At 44.2% G+C, this 21,302-nt stretch overlaps 1 protein-coding gene across 6 annotated transcripts; it reads right to left on the bottom strand.

The window, feature by feature from the left end:
* Nucleotides 1-7,032: 7,032 nt before the first annotated feature.
* LOC134355840 (zinc finger protein 229-like) lies at nucleotides 7,033-21,296 on the bottom strand. Of its 6 annotated transcripts, none has more exons than XM_063066340.1 (3): nucleotides 21,259-21,286; nucleotides 20,850-21,032; nucleotides 7,033-13,598 (listed from the first exon to the last, which is right to left on the bottom strand). In XM_063066340.1, the coding sequence occupies exon 3, from the start codon at nucleotides 10,067-10,069 to the stop codon at nucleotides 8,774-8,776; it is 1,296 nt and encodes a 431-aa protein (XP_062922410.1). In that variant the 5' UTR covers nucleotides 10,070-13,598; nucleotides 20,850-21,032; nucleotides 21,259-21,286; the 3' UTR covers nucleotides 7,033-8,773. The 6 variants fall into 6 exon arrangements, with proteins under 6 accessions (XP_062922410.1, XP_062922413.1, XP_062922411.1 ...); XM_063066343.1 differs by having other exon boundaries at nucleotides 7,033-10,363; nucleotides 13,479-13,598; nucleotides 20,850-21,272; XM_063066341.1 differs by having other exon boundaries at nucleotides 7,033-10,363; nucleotides 13,500-13,598; nucleotides 20,850-21,272.
* Nucleotides 21,297-21,302: the final 6 nt, after the last annotated feature.

Here is a 21,302-nt window from a genome sequence, read left to right as displayed (position 1 = left end):
TGGGCCAGATCAAAGTGGCAGGGTTGCCTGAAGCTGGATCTCAAGTGACGAGATCAAAAAGCACAAGAGGGCTGATTTGCCCACTGCCCGAATACTCTCAACCTAACTCTAATGCTCTGGCAAATTAACCCATGCAATCCCAAGCATACAGATGCCAGGTAATGATGTTTGAAAATATCATTACCCTCAAAATTACATGCCTCTCATTACCCTGGTTCAGGGAAAAACACAAGCCGGGCCTGATCAACCTTGGCTGGGTCACCTCGGGGAGGATGTCTAATGATGAAAGACCCAAAACACCCAAGGATCCGAGGATGCATTACTGATGATGTGTCCCAGTGCACACCCTGTTCGTTGAACCAAGTGGTGTCGGACCATGATAATGAAAGGCATGGGCCAGATTAACCATTCAAAACTACGCAGCCTTACCAAATAACTTAAATGCAAACTACAACATATAAATAACCCAAAGTGCAATGATACATTATGATTAATAAAACACAGAAAATACAAAAAAGCTCTCAGAATACTGTACCATCGACCCGATGTTGTGACAGAACCCCACGACCTACGGCCGGCACCTGACGGCCCAGGACTAGGTGGATGCAAACAATGAGATTCTGAAATAAGGTTAGTATCCAAACTATCCCTGGAAGGAACCCAACACCAGTCCTGTGGACCATATCTCTCCCAGTCTACCAGGTATTGTAGTTCTCCCCTTATCTGAGGGCCAACGAACTTAATCTATTCTTTAACAGATTTGACATTGTGACCCCTGCCCATCCCCCATAGGAGCCATCTGTTGTCGGCCCCCAACCAACACATATTCCACTCTCCCCTCCTACCCCTCCTCACAGTCCCCCACCCTGCTCTCGTGTCTATACCCTCCCCCACATGAAACCACCACGGTGGGCTTCACGGCTGAACAGGTGAGAAGACAGCTGAAACATCTCAACCCAAGCAAGGCTGCAGGACCAGATGGTGTCAGTACCAGGGTGCTCAAAGCCTGTGCCCCTCAGCTATGTGGAGTACTTCACCATGTATTCAACATGAGCCTGAGGCTCCGGAGGGTTCCTGTACTGTGGAAGACGTCCTGCCTCATCCCTGTGCCGAAGACGCCATGCCCCAGCGGCCTCAATGACTACAGACTTGTGGCATTGACCTCCCACATCATGAAGACCCTGGAGAGACTTGTTCTGGAGCTGCTCCGGCCTATGGTCAGGCCACACTTAGATCCCCTCCAGTTCACCTACCAGCCCTGCCTAGGAGTTGAGGATGCCATCGTCTATCTGCTGAACGGTGTCTATGCCCACCTGGACAAGCCAGCGAGCTCTGTGAGGGTCATGTTTTTTGTCTTCTCCAATGCATTCAACACCATCCGCCCTGCTCTGCTGGGGGAGAAGCTGACAGCGATGCAGGTGGATGCTTCCCTGGTATCACGGATTCTTGATTACCTGACTGGCAGACCACAGTACGTGTGCTTGCAACACTGTGTGTCCGACAAAGTGATCAGCAGTACTGGGGCTCCACAGGGGACTGTCTTGTCTCCCTTTCTCTTCACCATTTACACCTCGGACTTCAACTACTGCACAGAGTCTTGTCATCTTCAGAAGTTTTCAGATGACTCTGCCATAGTTGGATGCATCAGCAAGGGAGATGAGGTTGAGTACAGGGCTGCGGTAGGAAACTTTATCACATGGTGTGAGTAGAATTATCTGCAGCTTAATGTGAAAAAGACTAAGGAGCTGGTGGTAGACCTGAGGAGAGCTAAGGTACTGATGACCCCTGTTTCCATCCAGGGGGTCAGGGTGGAGATGGTGGAGGATTACAAATACCTGGGGATACGAATTGACAATAAACTGGACTGGTCTAAGAACAGTGAGGCTGTCTACAAGAAGGGTCAGAGCCGTCTCTACTTCCTGAGGAGACTGAGGTCCTTTAACATCTGCCGGACGATGCTGAGGATGTTCTACGAGTCTGTGGTGGCCAGTGCTATCATGTTTGCTGTTGTGTGCTGGGGCAGCAGGCTGAGGGTAGCAGACACCAACAGGATCAACAAACTCATTCATAAGGCCATTGATGTTGTGGGGATGGAACTGGACTCTCTCACGGTGGTGTCTGAAAAGAGGATGCCATCTAAGTTGCATGCCATCTTGGTCAATGTCTCCCATCCACTACATAATGTACTGGGTGGGCACAGGAGTACATTCAGCCAGAGACTCATTCCTCCAAGATGCAGCACAGAGCGTCATAGGAAGTCACTCCTGCCTGTGGCCATCAAACTTTACAACTCCTCCCTTGGAGGGTCAGACACCCTGAGCCAATAGGCTGGTCCTGGACATTTCATAATTTACTGGCATAATTTACATATTACTATGTAACTATTTATTACTATTTTCTATTACTATTCTATTACTATTTATTATTTCTATGACTATTACTATTTACTAATAGTAATATTACTATTACTATTTATTATTTATGGTGCAACTGTAACGAAAACCAATTTCCCCCGGGATCAATAAAGTACGACAATGACTATTTTCCGTAAATTGAACAGTTTACCATTTCTGTAGACAGTTTCACCGTCTATGATCCATGCCGGTGGGTAGGGAATTGGTGGCTTGGGAATCGGGGTCAAGGGGTTACAAAGTAAAGGATCCAATTTGGAATCAAGAAAGGTGGGATGAATTCGCATAGAATGGGGAAGTTGTAAATTGTATTTTAACGGGTTGATTGTCCAAATGGCTTTAAAGGGACCAATTAAACGAGCGACCAGTTTCCGCGATTCTCGCTTGAGTGGAAGATCTTTAGTTGAAAGCCAGCCCCGCTGACCAATATAGAAACGGAGACCGAACCGCATCTGAGAAACGCCGCTGTTGAGCTAAAATTTCGGACAAACCTGTAACCTTGCGAACCCCAAACACCTTTGAATTTGATTAAATTTGAAGTAGGTGGAGGCTGGTCCCGCACTACACGTGTTTTCACAGGGTCCAAAAGATGATTTCCTTTTCGAATTTCACAGACAGGCGATTCTTTAACAGACTCTGAAGAACTGGATTCACAGATGTTGCATGCTCCCCATTAGTGTTCAAAAAAATCAAAATGCCATCGAGGCATACAAACAAGAACTTGTTAAGCATTTCCACCAGAACGTCATTAATAACCGTCTGAAAGACAACTGGAGCATTGACCCGACATAATGACCTGTCGGGATATTAAAAGCTGTCTTCCTCTCATCCTCGTCACGAATACGAATTATAAGCGTTCCTCGGGTCCACTTTTGTGAGAATAGTTGCCCCTTGCAACAATCCAAACGCTGTGTTAATTATGGGCAAGGAGTAGCGATTCATATCTGTTATTTTGTTTAAGTCCCCATAATTTGTGCAAAGTCTCAGACCTGTCCACCACATGGTTACCAAAAAAAAACTTGCTCACGCCAGAGATGTGGAGTGTCTGATAAACCCGAAGGCGAGCGCCTCTTGAATATATTTAGCCATGGCCAGCATTCCAGGTCCTGAGAGGGAAAATAGTCTTTCTCATGGTGGACAGGTCCCTGGCAATAACTAGAGTATTCGTGGTTGTCGCAGCATGACCCCATGACAGATTGGTCTAATGACAGTATCGTGGGCTGAGCTTCCAAAAACTTCCCAAGCCCCACGCCCGTGTTTCCGAGTCCGCCTCTGACATTCCCTATTTTGTGACCTTGGATCTCAAAAAGTCCCCACCCCCAAGTATTCCGACCTCCTTTATATTTTCAGTAAACAGATGGCAAGCACACTACCACCCTGTCGGTGCTATGATTTAATCATGGGGAACAAGGATATGGCAGACCAATTGAATAACTACTTTGGTTCTGTCTTCACTAAGGAGGACATAAATAATCTCCCGGAAATAGTAGGGGACCGAGGGTCTAGTGAGATGGAGGAACTGAGGGAAATACCTGTTAGTAGGGAAGTGGTGTTAGGTAAACTGAAAGGATTAAAGACAGATAAATCCCCAGGGCCAGATGGTCTGCATCCCAGAGTGCTTAAGGAAGTAGCCCAAGAAATAGTGGATGCATTAGTGATAATTTTTCAAAACTCTTTAGATTCTGGATTAGTTCCTGACGACTGGAGGGTGGCTAATGCAAGCCTGCTTTTTAAAAAAGGAGTGAGAGAGAAACCGGGGAATTACAGACCGGTTAGCCTGACATCAGTGGTGGGGAAAATGCTAGAGTCAGTTATCAAAGATGTGATAACAGCACATTTGGAAAGCGGTGAAATCATCGGACAAAGTCAGCATGGATTTGTGAAAGGAAAATCAAGTCTGACGAATTTATAGAATTTTTTGAGGATGTAACTAGTAGAGTGGATAGGGGAGAACCAGTGGATGTGGTATATTTGGATTTTCAAAAGGCTTTTGACAAGGTCCCACACAGGAGATTAGTTTGCAAACTTAAAGCACACGGTATTCGGGGTATGGTATTGCTGTAGATAGAGAATTGGTTGGCAGACAGGAAGCAAAGAGTGGGAATAAACGGGACCTTTTCAGAATGGCAGGCAGTGACTAGTGGGGTACCGCAAGGCTCAGTGCTGGGACCCCAGTTGTTTACAATATATATTAATGACTTAGACGAGGGAATTAAATGCAGCATCTCCAAGTTTGTGGATGACACGAAGGTGGGCGGCAGTGTTAGCAGTGAGGAGGATGCTAAGAGGATGCAGGGTGACTTGGATAGGTTGGGTGAGTGGGCAAATTCATGACAGATGCAATTTAATGAGGACAAATGTGAGGTTGTCCACTTTGGTGGCAAGAACAGGAAAACAGATTATTATCTGAATGGTGGCCGATTAGGAAAAGGGGAGGTGCAACGAGACCTGGGTGTCATTGTACACCAGTCATTGAAAGTGGGCATGCAGGTACAGCAGGCAGTGAAAAAGGCGAATGGTATGCTAGCATTCATAGCAAGAGGATTCAAGTACAGGTGCAGGAAGGTTCTACGCAGTTGTACAAGGCCTTGGTGAGACCACACCTGGAGTATTGTGTGCAGTTTTGGTCCCCTAATCTGAGGAAAGACATTCTTGCCATAGAGGGAGTACAAAGAAGGTTCACCAGATTGATTCCTGCGATGGCAGGACTTTCATATGAAGAAAGACTGGATCAACTAGGCTTATACTCACTGGAATTTAGAAGATTGAGGGGGGATCTTATTGAAATGTATAAACTTCTAAAGAGATTGAATGCAGGAAGATTGCTCCAGATGTTGGGGAAGTCCAGAAGAGGAGTCACAGTTTAAGGATCAAGGGGATGCCTTTTAGGACCGAGATGAGGAAAAACGTCTTCACACAGAGAGCGGTGAATCTATGGAACTCTCTGCCACAGGAAACAGTTGAGGCCAGTTCATTGGCTATATTTAAGAGGGAGTTAGATATGGCCCTTGTGACTAAAGGGATTGGGGGTATGGAGAGAAAGCAGGTACAGGGTTCTAAGTTGGATGATCAGCCATCATACTGAATGGCGGTGCAGGCTCAAAGGGCCGAATGGCCTACTCCTGCACCTATTTTCTATGTTTCTATGGTGTATACCTCCTCTGCACTCTCTCTATAGTATCCACATCCTTTCTGTAATGAAGTGACCATAAATAAACAGTACTCCAAGTGGGGTTTAACTAAGGTCTTAGATAGCTGTAATATTACCTCACGGCTCTTGAACTCAATCCGATGGTTGATGAAGGCCATCGCACCATACGCCTTCCTAACACTGTCAACCTGCGCAGCAGTTTTCAGTGTCCTATGAACATGGACTCCAAGATTTCGCTGATCATCCACACTGAAGAGCCTTACCATTAATATTATATTCTGTCTTCAAATTTGACCTACCAAAATGAACCACTTCAGTTATCTGAGTTGCACTCCATCTGCCAGTTCTCAGCCCAGTTCTGCTTCCAACTGATGTTGCGCTGTAGCCTCTGACAACTCTCAACACTCCCAACTTTTGTGTCATCAGCAAACTTACTAACCCACCCTTCTACTTCCTCATCCAGGTCATTTATGGAAATCACAAAGAGGAGGGATCCCAGAACACCACTGGCCACCGTCCTCCATACAGAATATGAATTATCTACAACCACACTTTGCCTCCTCTGGGCAAGCCAATTCTGGATCTACAAAGCAAGGTCTCCTAGGATCCCATGCCTCCTTACTTTCTGAATGAGCATCGCATGGGGAACCTTATCAAGTGCCTTACTGCAGTGGTCCCCAACCACCGGGCCGTGGACCGGTTACGGGTCTCAAAGCATGTGCTACTGGGCCACAAGGAAACGATATGAGTCAGCTCCATCTTTCCTCATTCCCTGTTGAACTTGAACATAGGGTTGCCAACTGTCCCGTATTTGCTGGGACATCCCATATATTGGGCTAAATTGGCTTGTCCCTTACGGGACCGCTCTTATCCCGTATTTCCCCCGCTAAGGTAGAGTGTTCCTATGATATTGGTTCCCCTCCAGTCCAGGTGTATCCCATCCCACCTGTACAAGTCACCCCTTCCGCAGAAACCAATGATCCAAGAACTTGAAACTCTGTCCCCTGGTGTCTCCTGAACTCTCTCCATTACCATGGGCATCATTGGAGCAGTGGGCGTTGAAGTTTTTTATTCCCTCTTCAAAAGATCAATAGGGAGGCGGGCCATTTCTCCAATCATTCTCACTATTGCATTGTGTTGCCTCATACTAAATCACTCCAATGTACACCACTGTCATCATCAGTCCTCGCACCAAATGCACTTATCACTCTTCTCTGAGCTGAGAGTTGACTTTGCAGCTTTTCAATCTGTTTTAAACACTTGTTGCAATTGGCACTGCCTTCTTATCAGCTACCAATTTCTGCACAACATTCATAGCAGTCCGTAAATCCTGCCCTGACTTTTCCATTTCTGTTGTTCTGTATTCGTCTGTTTACACTACTCCTCAGATTTCTACTTTTCTCTTCTTACGAATTCACACTGAACCTGAAACTATGTGGATCAAATTCGCCTGACCCTGCTCCCTCAGGATTTCATTTTCTTTCCCCCTCTCTCAGACTCTTCCCTACACTGACACTATTCCTCTTCTAATTTCTTTCTCTCTTCACTTAAATTACATCTTCCATCATACATCCCATTAGAACATTTTTTTAGATTATGAGAACACTCAGTCCCCTTTTATTGTCATTTAGAAATGGATACATGCATTAAGAAATGATACAATGTTTCTCCGGAGTGATATCACATTTTTTTTTAATCCCTTGTAATTTCTTTAATTTCTTTTCACTATTTTCTACAATGCATCCCCCAGGGTCTCAGACCCTCAACTCACAACCTTTCCTATCCACCCTCAAAGTTGGGCCACTTCCTCAATATATAACTATGAAAGCAATCTCTCTAATCCTCCAAACCCGCTAGGTTCTTCTTGTCCTTTCCTTTTCCTATTTTAATATCCTAACCTAGTGGGTAGTTCAACTCAAAACTAGGGTGCCAGCCCTCTATTCTTCTTTTCAAATGTACCCCGGAATGGCAAAATATGTTGACCAATCATTAACTCAACTAGTTTTAGAAACTTACTATGCAACCCTTTAATTAATCAAAGGACGCCCTTTATTGTCTCTGCACAATCAAAAATGCAACTATTTTAACCCCAGTCCAACAACATAAAACATGAATTTTATACTCAGTCAGACCACCTCTCCAATTTATAACAACACAACAGGGGATCACCCATTGGTCAAATGATTGATCCTTTCTTCTCCCAGTCCCTGGTATGGTGGTACTTCTTGGAATGGTTAGTCTCTGGAGTTATCACCCCTTTGTATTTGAAGCTCCTAACTTTTTGAACACTTCTGATCAGTTCAAACGACACACCTCATTCATGTTGGCTCCAGGTAATCTGACTGACCGATAATAGATTCCCATTGGGTGAAGTCCAAGTGTTAAACAACTTCATGCTTTAGATGACTTCTTATGTTCTCTTCAACTCTGTTTCAAAACAGTCAAACCAGGTCACTCAAACTCTGGACCAAGATAATGTGATTACTTCTGCAAACCTGCCATTGTACATAACACAGAATGATTTCAGGTTCAGATCAATAGCAGAAACTCCATGTGTCTACATTTAATTGCTCTGATTAGGTTATCCCAGAGCAAGAATCAGTTCATCAAACAGTTCACAAATGGAGGTTACAGAGCAGCTTCATAAAAAGACAGTCTCCATTCCTTCAATCTCATGGCATGAACAAAGACAATTGGTTTGTCTACTTCCACCATCCCTGACCCTTCAAGTTTGATGTTTTCTTCCATATTTGCATGTCTTCTTCTTCAGTCTGCAAAAGTCATGCCGGAAATTCAAAGGAAAACTTCAGCCACAGAATGGTAGCAGTTTGGAACCCATCACCACAGGGAGTGCAATAGGTCAACAGCAAGAATGGATTTAAAAGGACTATCCTGGAACAGAAACACTGGCAGGGAGCAGCTGGGCTGAACTGACTCCCAACTGTACACTGGGTGTTTTATAAATTCACTAAGTATCAAACATTGAGTTTAAAATAGAACTGATTTATTTGTCATAGATCCAAATATTAAAATCTAGTCTTATTAAAGGTGAACATCAGCAGAAGAAAATCCTCCCATGTCCAGTGACCAGGGTGCAGAACTGGTTTGATGAACAGCAGCAATAATTGCAGAGCTCAACACCAATAGTCACTTTTGAACTTAATTCTGCATTCAGCAACCATGAAGGTTAAATATCCAGCATGCATCTTATTTAAACTTTATCCCCAGCGTGAATTCGGTAGTGCACCACAAGGTTCGATGACCGATTGAATCTCTTCCCACATTCAGAGCAGGTGAACGGTCTCTCCCCAGTGTGAACTAACTGGTGTCTCTGTAGGTGGGATGAATAAGCGAATCTCTTCCCACATTCGGAGCAAGTGAACGGTCTCTCCCCAGTGTGAATTCGCTGATGTACCTTTAGTTTAGATGACCGAGGAAACCCTTTCCCACAGTCTGAGCAGGTGTATGGGTTCTCCCCTGTGTGAACTGACTGGTGTGTTAGTAGGTGATATGATTGAGTGAATCCTTTCCCACATTCTGAGCAAGTGAATGGCCTCTCCCCAGTGTGAATTCGCTGATGTACCTTCAGTTTAGATGACCGAGAAAACCCTTTCCCACAGTCTGAGCAGGTGTATGGCTTCTCCCCTGTGTGAACTGACTGGTGTGATAGTAGGTGATATGATTGAGTGAATCCTTTCCCACAGTCTGAGCAGGTGAATGGTCTCTCCCCAGTGTGAATTCGCTGATGTACTTTTAGTTCTGATGACTGAGTAAACCCCTTCCCACAGTCTGAGCAGGTGAATGGCCTCTCCCCAGTGTGAATTCGCAGATGTATCTTCAATTTAGATGACTGAGTAAATCCTTTTCCACATTCTGAGCAGGTGAATGGCCTCTCCCCAGTGTGAATTCGTTGATGTACCTTCAGTTCTGATGACTGAGCAAACCCCTTCCCACACTCTGAGCAGGTGAACGGCCTATCCCCAGTGTGAATTCGTTGATGCACCTTCAGTTCTGATGATTGCGTAAACCTCTTCCCACAGTCTGAGCAGGTGAATGGCTTCTCCCCAGTGTGATTTCGCAGATGTATTTTCAGTTTAGAAGACTGAGTGAATCCCTTCCCACATTCTGAACAGGTGAATGGCCTCTCTCCAGTGTGAACTCGCTGGTGTACCAGGAGGTCATATGACAGAATAAATCCCTTCCCACAGTCTGAGCAGGTGAATGGTCTCTCCCCAGTGTGTATTCGTTGATGTATCTTCAGTTTATGTGACTGAGTGAATCCCTTCCCACATTCTGAACAGGTGAATGGTCTCTCCCCAGTGTGAACTCGCTGGTGTACCAGTCGGTGAGATGATAGAGTAAATCCCTTCCCACAGTCTGAGCAGGTGAACGGCCTTTCCCCAGTGTGAATACGTTGATGTATCTTCAGTTTATATGACTGACTGAATCCCTTGCCACAGTCTGAGCAGGTGAATGGCATCTCCCCAGTATGAACCAACTGCTGCATCTCCCTTCCCACAGTCTGAGCAGGTGAACAGCCTCTCCTCGGTGTGAAATCACTGGTGTGTCTGCTTTTTCACAGTTCTCTATCAATTCTTTGTCAGACGCAGTGAATCCTTCATACAATCAATGCATTTGAAGAACTGATCTCCAGTGAACAAATGCTGGTGTGTTCTCAGCTCCCAGATGCAGTGGATTTCACTGAGTTACAACAGAAAACTTCACTTCAGACACACAGCATGTTTCCAGCTGGGTTGAAATACTTCTTCATCTCCAAGAGTCAACAACTGTTATATTGGTGCTACAAAGGAAATATCTGGTCACTCCTTAAATATCTGAACAGAGAGAGCAAAACTGATGTGTCACTGTGTTTGAGATGCCCATACACAATTTTTTTTTCCGTTTCTAATCTGTAAAAAGACATCAATGGGTGAAGGACAGCATTTCGGGAAGTGTATGGTCATGCACTTTGGTAGAAGAAATAAAAGTGTAGATCATTTTCTAAATGGAGTGTGCTTGGAAGTCCTCATGCAGAATTCCCTTAAGGTTAATTTGCAGGTGAGTCGGTGGTGAGGGAGGCAAACGTGGTGTCAGCATTCATTTTGGGGGGAGTAGAATATAAAAGCAAGGATGTGTTGTTGAGGCTTTATAAAGCATTGGTGTCATTTCATTTAGAGCATTGTGAGCAATTTAACGCCCCTTATCTGAAAAAGGATGTGCTGAGATTGGAAAGGATTTAAAGGAGGTTCACCAGAATTATTTCGGGATTGAAAGGCTTGTCACATGAGGAGAGTTTGATGGCCTTGAGCCCTCTACTCACTGGAATTCAGAAGAATGAGGGGGAACATCATTGAAACCTATCAAATGTTGAAAGGTCTCAATAAAGTGGAAGTGGAGAGAATGTTTCCATTGGTGACATAGTCTAACACCAGAGGACACAAATTCAAAATAGAATGGCGTCCTTTCAGAATGGAGTTGTGGAGGAATTTCTTTAACCAGAGAACGGTGAATCTGTGGAATTCATTGCCACAGGCGGCTGTGGAGGCCAAGTGATTTGGCAAATTTAAGGCAGAGGTTGATGGATTCTTGATTAGTCAAGGCATGAAGGGATATGGGCGGAAACCAGCATATTGGGGCTGAGAAGGATGAAATGATGGAGCAGACTCGATGGGCCAAATGGCCCATTTCTGCTTCTATATAGTTCTGAGTTCATCTCAGATGAAAAGTTTATTATGGTAAACTCTTCATCTGAGATGAACTCAGAACTTTATTTCTGTTTCGAGTTCCTAATCTTTGGATTTAGATAGCCAACCACTGCCATTCCCTTAGCCTGTGCTTCCATACACACCCAATGTACTGGCAGGGGAAGCACTGGACATGTAACCCATAGCTACCACTGTAAATCCCCCACAAAGGAATATAGAACATAGTACAGCAAGAAACGGGCCATTTGGTCCACAGTGTTTTGCCAAACCAGCTAAAAAGTAAATCAAAAACAGCCAAACACTAATCCCTCCAACCTACACAATGTTCATATCCTTCCCATCTTCCTTATCTCTTCAAAGCCTCTAATATATTTGCATCTACCACAATACCAGGCAGTACTTTCTAGGAATCCAGGACTCTCACATGCCCCTTGAACATATCCCCTTTCATCTTCAATGCATGCCCTCTGGTATTAGACATTTCAACCCTGGGAAACAGATCCTCTCTGCCCATTCTGTCTATGTCTCTCATAATCTTATAAACCTCTATCAGATCTCCCCTCAGCCTCCGACTCTCCAGAGAAAACAATCAAAGTTTATCCAGTCTCTCATGATAGCACATGCCCTCTAGATCAGGTAGCATCCTGGTGAACCTCTCCTGCATCCTCTCCCAAGCCTCAACATCCTTCCTACAGTGGGATGACCAGAACTTTACAAAGTTGAAACATAATATCCTGACTTTTGAACTCAATGTCTTGACTAATAAAAGCAAGCATTCCATCAGCCTTTGAAACCACCTTATCCAACTGTGTAGTCACTTTCAAGGACTTATGAACCTGGATCCCAACATCTCTCTGCTCAGCAACACTGTTAACAACCTTTCCCTTAACAGTGTACCTTCTCCTTGTATTTGCCCTATCATCTGGGTTAACGTCCATCAGTTATTTCTCATCCTATATCAGCACCTCATATATCCCGTGCTGTATTCTTTGCCAGTTTTCTACTCTATGCATAATTCCACCTATGTTTGTATCATCCACAAATTTACTAACCCAGCTATCTATATTTTCATCCAGCTCATTTATATACTTTGCAAACAGCAGTGGTTCCAGCACAGATCCCTGCAGAACTCCACTAATTCCAGACCTCTAGCCTCCCATGATAACACATGCCCTGTTAACCAGGGGAATGAGACAGGGCAATTGCTAAAAGTTTTTGCAGGAGAAGACTTTGTAACTAGTGACCATATGCCATTAGTTTCAAAGTAAATATGCAAAAAAATAGGTTGGTCCACGGGTTGAGATTCTAGACTGGAGACAGGCCAGTTCTAATGGTTTCAACAATGATTTGGCAAGTGTGTATTGGGACAGGCTGTTTTCTGGCAAAGGTGTACTTGAAAAATGAGAGACCTTCAAAAGTGAAATTTTGAGAGCCTGTCACAATAAAATCTAAAGATAACAAGTGCAGGGAACCTTGGTTTTCAAGAGATATTGAGGCCCTGGTTAAAAGAGAAAAAGGAGGTGCCTCGCAGGTAAAGGCCTACAGGAACAAATGAGGTACTTATGGAGTATAAGAAATACAAGAGAACACTTAAAGAAGAAATCAGGAAGGCTAAAAGAAGGCATGAAGTTACTCTGGCAGACAAGGTAAAGGAGAATCCTCAGGAATTCTACAGGTATGTTAAGAGCAAAACAAATGCAAGGGACAAAATTGGTCCTCTGGAAGACCAGAATGGCAATCCATGACTGGAGCCAAAATATCTGTATTTACTCAGGAGGCAGACATAGAGTCTATAGAAGTGAGGCAAAGTGACATCAACTTCATAGACCCTGTACAGATTACGAAGGAGGTGCTTGCTACCCCAACGCAACTCTAGGTGGATAAATCCCCAGAAGCTGACAAGATGTTCCCTCAGACCCTATGGGAGACAAATGCAAAAATTGCCGGGGTGCTAGCAGAGGTATTTATATCATCCTTTGTGATAGGAGAGTTACCAGAGGATTGGAGCATGGCCAATGCTGTTCTGCTGCTTAAGAAGGGCTCTAAATATAAACCAGGAAGGTACAGGCTGGTGAGTCTGACATCAGCTGTGGAAAAGTTATTGGAAGGTATATTAAGGGACTGGATATATAAGTATTTGGATAAATATGGACTAATTAAAGATAGTCAGCATGGCTTCATGCATGGTAGGTCATGTCTATCCAATCTTACAGTGTTTTTTGAGGAAGTTACCAGGAAAGTGGATGAAGGCAAGGTAGTGGATGTCATCTGGACAGACTTCGGACTTTCACAGGGTCCCGCATGGAAGGCTGATCAAGAAGCTTCTGTCACCTGGCATTCAAGAGAAGGTAGTAAATTGGATTAGACATTTGTTTTGTGGGAGAAGTCGGAGAGTGGTAGTAGATAGTTCCCCCTCTGACTGGAGTCTTGTGACTGGTGATGTGCCACAGGGATCGGTGGTGGGTCCTTTGTTGCTTGTCATCTATGATAATCTGGTTAACTGGATCAACAAATTTGTGGATGACATCAAGATTGAGGATGTAGTGCACAGCGAAGAATATCACGGCTTGCAGAGGGATTTTCATCAGTTGGAAAAATGGCAGATGGAATTTAATGCAGACAAGTGTGAGGTTTCAGTAGGACCAGCCAGGGTAGGTCTTACACAGTGAACAGTAGGGTGCTGAGGAGTGTAAAACAAAGGGATAGAAACATAGAAAACCTACAGCACAATACAGGCCCTTCGGCCCACAAAGCTGTGAAAAACATGTCCCTACCTTAGAAATTACTAGGGTTACCCATAGCCCTCTATTTTTCTAAGCTCCATGTACCTATCCAAAAGTCTCTTAAAAGACCCTATCGTATCCGCCTCCACCACCGTTGCCGGCAGCTCATTCCATGCACTGACCACTCTCTGTGTAAAAAACATACCCCTGACATCTCCTCTGTACCTACTCCCAAGCATCTTAAACCTGTGCTCTCTTGTGGCAGCCATTTCAGCCCTGGGAAAAAGCCTCTTTCATGATAAATGCCTCTCATTATCTTATACACCTCTATCAGGTCACCTCTCACCCTCCGTCACTCCAAGGAGAAAAGTCTGAGTTCACTCAACCTGTTTTCATAAGGCATGCTCCCCAATCCAGGCAACATCCTTGTAAATCTCCTCTGCACCCTTTCTATGGTTTCCACATCCTTCCTGTTGTGAGGCAACCAGAACTGAGAACAGTACTCCAAGTGAGGTCCGACCAGGGTCCTATATAGCTGCAACATTACCTCTCGGCTCCTAAATTCAATTCCACGATTGATCAATGCCAATACACCGTATGCCTTCTTAAACACATAATCAACCTGCGCAGCTGCTTTGAGCATTGTATGGACTCCGACCCCAAGTTTCCTCTGATCTTCCACACTACCAAGAGTCTTACCACTAATACTATATTATGCCATCATATTTGTCCTACCAGAATGAACCGCTCCACACTTATCTGGGTTGAACTCCATCTGCCACTTCTCAGCCCAGTTTTGCATCCTATCAATGACCCGCTGCAACCTCTGACAGCCCTCTACACTATCCACAACACCCCCAACCTTTGTGTCATCAGCAAACTTAATAACCCATCCCTCCACTTCCTCAACCAGGTCATTTATAAAAATCACGAAGAGTAAGGGTCCCAGAACAGATCCGAGGCACATCACTGGTCACCGACCTCCATGCAGAATATGACCCGTCTACAACCATTCTGCCTCCTGTGGGCAAGCCAGTTCTAGATCCACAAAGCAATGTTCCTCTGGATCCCATGCCTCCATGCTTTCTCAATAAGCCTTGCATGGGGTACCTTATCAAATGCCTTGTTGAATTCCATATACACTACATCCACTGCTCTTCCTTCATCAATGTGTTTAGTCACATCCTCAAAAAATTCAATCAGGCTCATAAGGCACAACCTGCCCTTGACAAAGCCATGCTGACTATTCCTAATCATATTATGCCTCTCCAAATGTTTATAAATCCTGCCTCTCAGGATCTTCTCCATCAACTTACCAACCACTGAAGTAAGACTCAATGGTCTATAATTTCCTGGGCTATCTCTACTCCCCTTCTTGAATAAGGGAACAACATCCGCAACCCTCCAGTACTCCGAACCTCTCCCACCCCCATTGATGATGCAAAGATCATCGCCAGAGGCTCAGCAATCTCTTTCCTCACCTTGCACAGTAGCCTGGGGTACACCTCATCTGGTCCCAGAGACTTATCCAACTTAATGCTTTCCAAAAGCTCCAGCACACCCTCTTTCTTAATATCTACATGCTCAAGCTTTTCAATCCGCTATAAGTCATCACTACAATCACCAAGATCCTTTTCCATAGTGAATACTGAAGTAAAGTATTAATTAAGTACCTCTGCCATCTCCTCTGGTTCCATACACACTGTCCCACTGTCACACTTGATAGGTCCTATTCCCGCACGTCTTATCCTCTTGCTCTTCACATACTTGTAGAATGCCTTGGGGTTTTCCTTAATCCTACCCGCCAAGGCCTTCTCATGGCCCCTTCTGGCTCTCCTAATTTCCTTCTTAAGCTCCTTCTTGTTAGCGTTATAATCTTCTAAATCTCTAATATTACCTAGCTTTCTGAACCTTTCATAGTAAGTTTTTCTTTTGTTCTTGAATAGATTTACTACAGCCTTTGTACACCACGGTTCCTGTACCCTACGATAAATTCCCTGTCTCAGTGGAATGTACCTATGCAGAACTCCACACAAATATCCCCTGAACATTTGCCACATTTCTTCTGTACCTTTCCCTGAGAACAGATGTTCCCAATTTAAGCTTCCAAGTTCCTGCCTGATAGCCTCATAATTCCCCTTCCTCCAATTAACCGCTTTTCTAACTTGTCTGTTCCTATCTCTCTCCAAAGCTATTGTAAAGGAGATAGAATTATGATCACTATCTCCAAAATGCTCTCCCACTGAGAGATCTGACACCTGACCAGGTACAGCCTCCCCTCTTGTAGGCTTATCTACATATTGTGTCAAGAAACCTTCCTGAACACACCTAACAAACTCCACCCCATCTAAACCCCTTGCTCTATGGAGATGTCAATTGATATTTGGGAAATTAAAATCTCCCACAACAACTCTGTTATTATCACATTTTTCCAGGATCTGTTTCCCTATCTGCTCCTCGATATCCCTTTTACTATTGGGCGGTCTATAAAAAACACCCAGTAGAGTTATTGACCCCTTCCTGTTCCTAACCTCCACCCACAGAGACTCCATAGACAATCCCTCCATGACGTCAACCTTTTCTGCAGCCGTGACACTATCTCTGATCAACAGTGCCATGCCCCCAACTGTTTTGCCTCCCTCTGTCTTTTCTGAAACATCTAAAATCCGGCACTTGAAGTAACCATTCCTGTCCCTGAGCCATCCAAGTGGTAGTACAGGTCCATAGTTCATTGAAAGTGGCATCACAAGTAGATAGGGTCATAAGGGAAGCTTTTGGAACATTGGTCTTCATAAATCAAAGTACTGAATATCGGAAAAGGGATGTTATTTAGAGGTTGTTTAAGATGTTGGTGAGGTCTAATTTGGAGTATTATTTTGCTCACCTACCCACAGGAAAGGTGTAAACAATGTTGAAAGAGTACAGAGAAAATTTACGAGGTTGTTGCCGGGTCAGGAGGACTTGAGTTATAGGGAAAGATTGAATAGGTTAAGACTGTATCGCTTAAAATGTAGAAGATTGAGGGGAGATTTGATAGAGGCATACAAAATTATGAAGGGTATAGATACGTAGGGTAAATGTAAGCAAGCTTTTTCCACTGAGGTCGTATTAATCAGAGGTCATGGATTAAGGGTGAAAGGTGAAATGTTTAAAGGGAACATGAAGGGAGCATTCTTCACTCGAAGGGTTATTAGAGTATGGAATGAGCAGCCAGCACAAATGGTGCACGTGAACTCAACTTCAATGATCAAGATTTGAAGGGATATGCAAGGCTATGGTCTTGGTGCAGGTCAATGGGAATAGGCGATTCAAATGGTCGGCATGGACTAGATGGGCCGATGGGCCTCTGCGCTGTACTTCTCTAAGAATGTGAATAAGCTCCTTCAACCACTACCCTCTGTCTGCTATGTCCAAGCCAGTTCTGATTCCAAACAGCTAATTCGGCACAGACCCCATGGTTCTTAATCTTCTGGATTCACCTCCTATGAGGGAATTTGTCAAATTCCTTACTAAAATCCGTGTAGACAACATCCGCTACCCTACCTTAATCAATCTCTCTCATCACCTTGTCAAAAAACTCAATCAAGCTTTTAAGGCACAACCTGCCACGTACAAAGCCATGCTGGGTTTCCCCAATTAGGCCATGGGTTTCTAAATGCCCATATATCCAATGGCTCAGAATTTTCTCCAGCAATTTACCTACAACTGAGATGAGATACACTGGTCTATGGTTCCCAGGATTTTCACTTGTTCCCTTCTTAAATAGAGGGACAACATTAGCCACTTGCCACTGCTTCGGGTCCTCACCTGTGGCTAGAGAGAACATTAAGATCCTGGTCAAGGACCCAGCAATCTCATCTCTTGTCTCCTTCAATAATCTGGGGTATATCCCATCAGGCCCTGAGGACATCCACCTTAATACTCGTTAACAGGCCTAACTTTTCCTCCTCCTTGATCTCTAAATGCCCTAATGTATTTATACATTCAGCACTGATCTTCCATATCCTTTTCCTCAGTAAATGCTGAAGCAAAGTACTCATAAAGAGCCTCATGACATTATCGTCACACAAGCAAATGCTCCCCCTTTATCCTTGATGGTCCCACTCTCGCCCTAGTTATCCTCTTACTTTGGATGCATGTATAGAATGCCTTAGGATTCACTCTAACCTTACTTGCCATGGACTTTTCCTGGCTTTCTTAATTCCCTTCTTTCATTCTTTACTGGCTTCTTTATACTCCTCATATGTATTGTTTGATCCTGACTTCCAAAGCTTTACATACTTTTCCTTATTCATCTCGATTAAATTCAGCATCTCTGGACATCCAAGGTTCTCTTGTCTTTCCTTCCCTGTCCTTCCTTGTAACAGGAACACACCTTTCCCGTGTTCTGTGTAATCTGTTTTTAAACACATTCCATGTGTCTGATGTGGACTTGTCAGACAAAAGGTGTTCCCAATTAACCCTTCTTAGGTTCTGCCTAATGTCCTCATAATTTGCCATACTCTAATTTAAAACTCTCTGACAAGAACCGTAATCTATAGCTATCTCAAAAGATAAAAAGCTGTAGTCATTGTTCCCTAACTGTTCATCCACTAAAAGGTCAGTCACCTAACCAGGTTCATTACCAAACACCAGGTCCAGTATGGCCCTCCTCTTGTTGGACCATCCACATACTGATTTAAGAAACCTTCCTGGATACCCCTTACATTAAGAAGATCCCAGTTCATATTTTGGGAAGCTAAAATCCCTGATGAAAATAATTCTATCATTTTTATTCATTTCTCTAATCTGATTAGATATCTGTTCCTCAATGTCCCAGTGGCTATTGGGGGTTCTGTAGTACAATCCCAGCAGTGTAATTGCACCCTTCCTAATCCTGAGTAGAACCCAAATGGATTTGGTGTTTGACCCCTCCATTATGTCTCCTCTGAATGTAATATTTTTCCTGATTGGTGGTGCAACTCCACCCCCCCCCCCGGCCGCCTTTTACCACTCCCTCTATCTTTTCTAAAACTTCAAAAACCTAGTATGTTAATCACCCATTCCTGCCCCTCTCTTAACCAAGTTTCAGTAATGGACACAAAATCCATGCTCTAAGTTCATCACCCTTACCTACAATATTTCTAGCATTAAAATATAACAAACGTCCTAGAGAAATTGTGGAAATCAAAATGCAAACCATCATCATATTTTCTGAGAATGCCCCGTTATCAAAGACTATTGGAGTGGGATACATAATGCCCTACATCTTTAAATGTGAAATACCCTTAGAGAGTAAGACCATATATTTTGGGTACAGTATATACCTCAAGAATGGTTGAAAAGAGATAAATATTTAATGAATATATTGCTGGTGGCTGGTAAAAAGACCCTTACCAGGAAATGGTTATCACAGGACAGCCCTACTTTAAATGCATGGATGGAAATTATAATGGACATTTACAAAATTGAGAAGATAACAGCATCTGTTAATCATAAGTTGGAACAATTTGATTCATACTGGGGAAAAATGGTTTAACTACATAACACCTCATAGGCCTAATTTTATTCTCACAAGTCAATGAATATGTTGTAAAAAAAAATCACTCCCTACTTTGTACATAGTTTTCTTCTTTCGATTGTTCTTTCTTTCCTCTCCTTTCTATAAGTGTATACCTCAGATAATTATGTGGAGATTTGTGACAAATATGATTATACAATATATGTACAGTATCTGAAATACATCTTATGGAAATGTTTGTTTGATGATGAACTTCCAACAAAAAATAAAAATAAATAAAATATAACAAACTTCAAACTATCTGACCCTGACGAAGGGTCTGGGCCCAAAACGTCGATTGTACCTCTTCCTATAGATGCTGCCTGGCCTGCTGCGTTCATCAGCATTTTTTGTGTGTGTTGCTTGAAATTCCAGCATCTGCAGATTTCCTCATGTTGACCCATCATACCTGTTATTTCAATTTGGCCTTTCACTAATTTTCCTGACATCTACCTTCCAGTCCAATCATTTCCTTACTGACCTGGGGCTCCAGTTCCCAGCTCCCCGCAAAACTAGTTTAAACTCTGCCAAGTAGCATCAGCAAACCTCCTGGCCAGGATACTGGTTCCCCTCCAGCTCAGGTGCAACCCATTTCTCTTGTACAGGTCACCCCTTCCCCAGAAAAAGTTCCAATGACCCAAGAACTTGAAACCCTGTCCCCTGCACCAACTCCACAACCACTCATTAATCTGTGCTCTCACCCCATTCCTACCTGCACTAACCCGTGGAATAATGAGTAATCTGGAGATTGCACCTATCTGTTACTTCTCACTGGGTCCCTCCTCCTTCCCTCTCTCCTCTCCTATCAGATTGGTCCTTCTCTTCAGCCTCTCTCCTAACTCTACATACTCATTGCAAATGACCTCTTCCCCTTTTCTACCTATGTCATTGGTGCCAATATGCACCACAAACTACAGCTGTTCCCCTTGAAAATATTCTGCAGCCGCTCCGACACATCATGGACTCTAGATTCAGGGAGGCAACACACCATCCTGATGTCTCTTTTGCTGCCAAAGAATCTCCTTTCTGTCCCCCTAACTATACAACTACCACAAGGCTTGACTATCCCTCCCTGTCAAGGCTCAGAGCCAGCTACGATGCCACCAGCCTGGCTGCTGCTGCCGCCGTAATCTGATAGCTCATTCCCCCCCCCCCCCAACACGCCCCAGCAGCATCCAAAGGAGTATACCTGTTGCTGAGAGAAATAGCACAGGGGAACCCTGCAGTGACTTCCTAATCCCCTTACCTCTCCCCCGGTAGTCACCCAGATACTGTCTAAAGTCTGTATTCTGAATGTGACCACCTCTTCAAAAGTCTCACCTATAATATCTTCAGCCTCCCGAATGATCCGGAGTCCATAAAACTCCAACTCCAACTCCTTGACCCGGTCCAGCAAGCGCTGAAGTTGGGTGCACTTCCCGCAGATGTAGTCATCAGGGAAACCGTCAAGTATCGTGAATTCCACATCAGACAGGATGAGCACTCCGGCCACCCCCCGACTACCTACACCAAAAAAGAAAATGGTTTGTCTCTTCGGCACCGCGCCGCGAGAGATCCGTCTATCCGTCACGGTCTCTGCGACCCTGGGGCCCTGATACGGATCATGGGGCTGACAAAGAGGGAAAGAGCCGGGACTGTGCCGGGGTGCGGAGCTACGGTGTGTCCGAAGCCTGACGGTAATTGTCCCTCAGTTTCGGTTTGGATGCCAGTGCCGACCGCCCGCTCCTACCTGCCGCCGGTTCACCACGAGCTTTTCGTCCATTGAGCGCACGC

Source organism: Mobula hypostoma, chromosome 13, assembly GCF_963921235.1.
Source record: "Mobula hypostoma chromosome 13, sMobHyp1.1, whole genome shotgun sequence".
Classification (NCBI taxonomy): domain Eukaryota; kingdom Metazoa; phylum Chordata; class Chondrichthyes; order Myliobatiformes; family Myliobatidae; genus Mobula; species Mobula hypostoma.
This window is presented reverse-complemented; position numbering and strand designations above follow the sequence as displayed.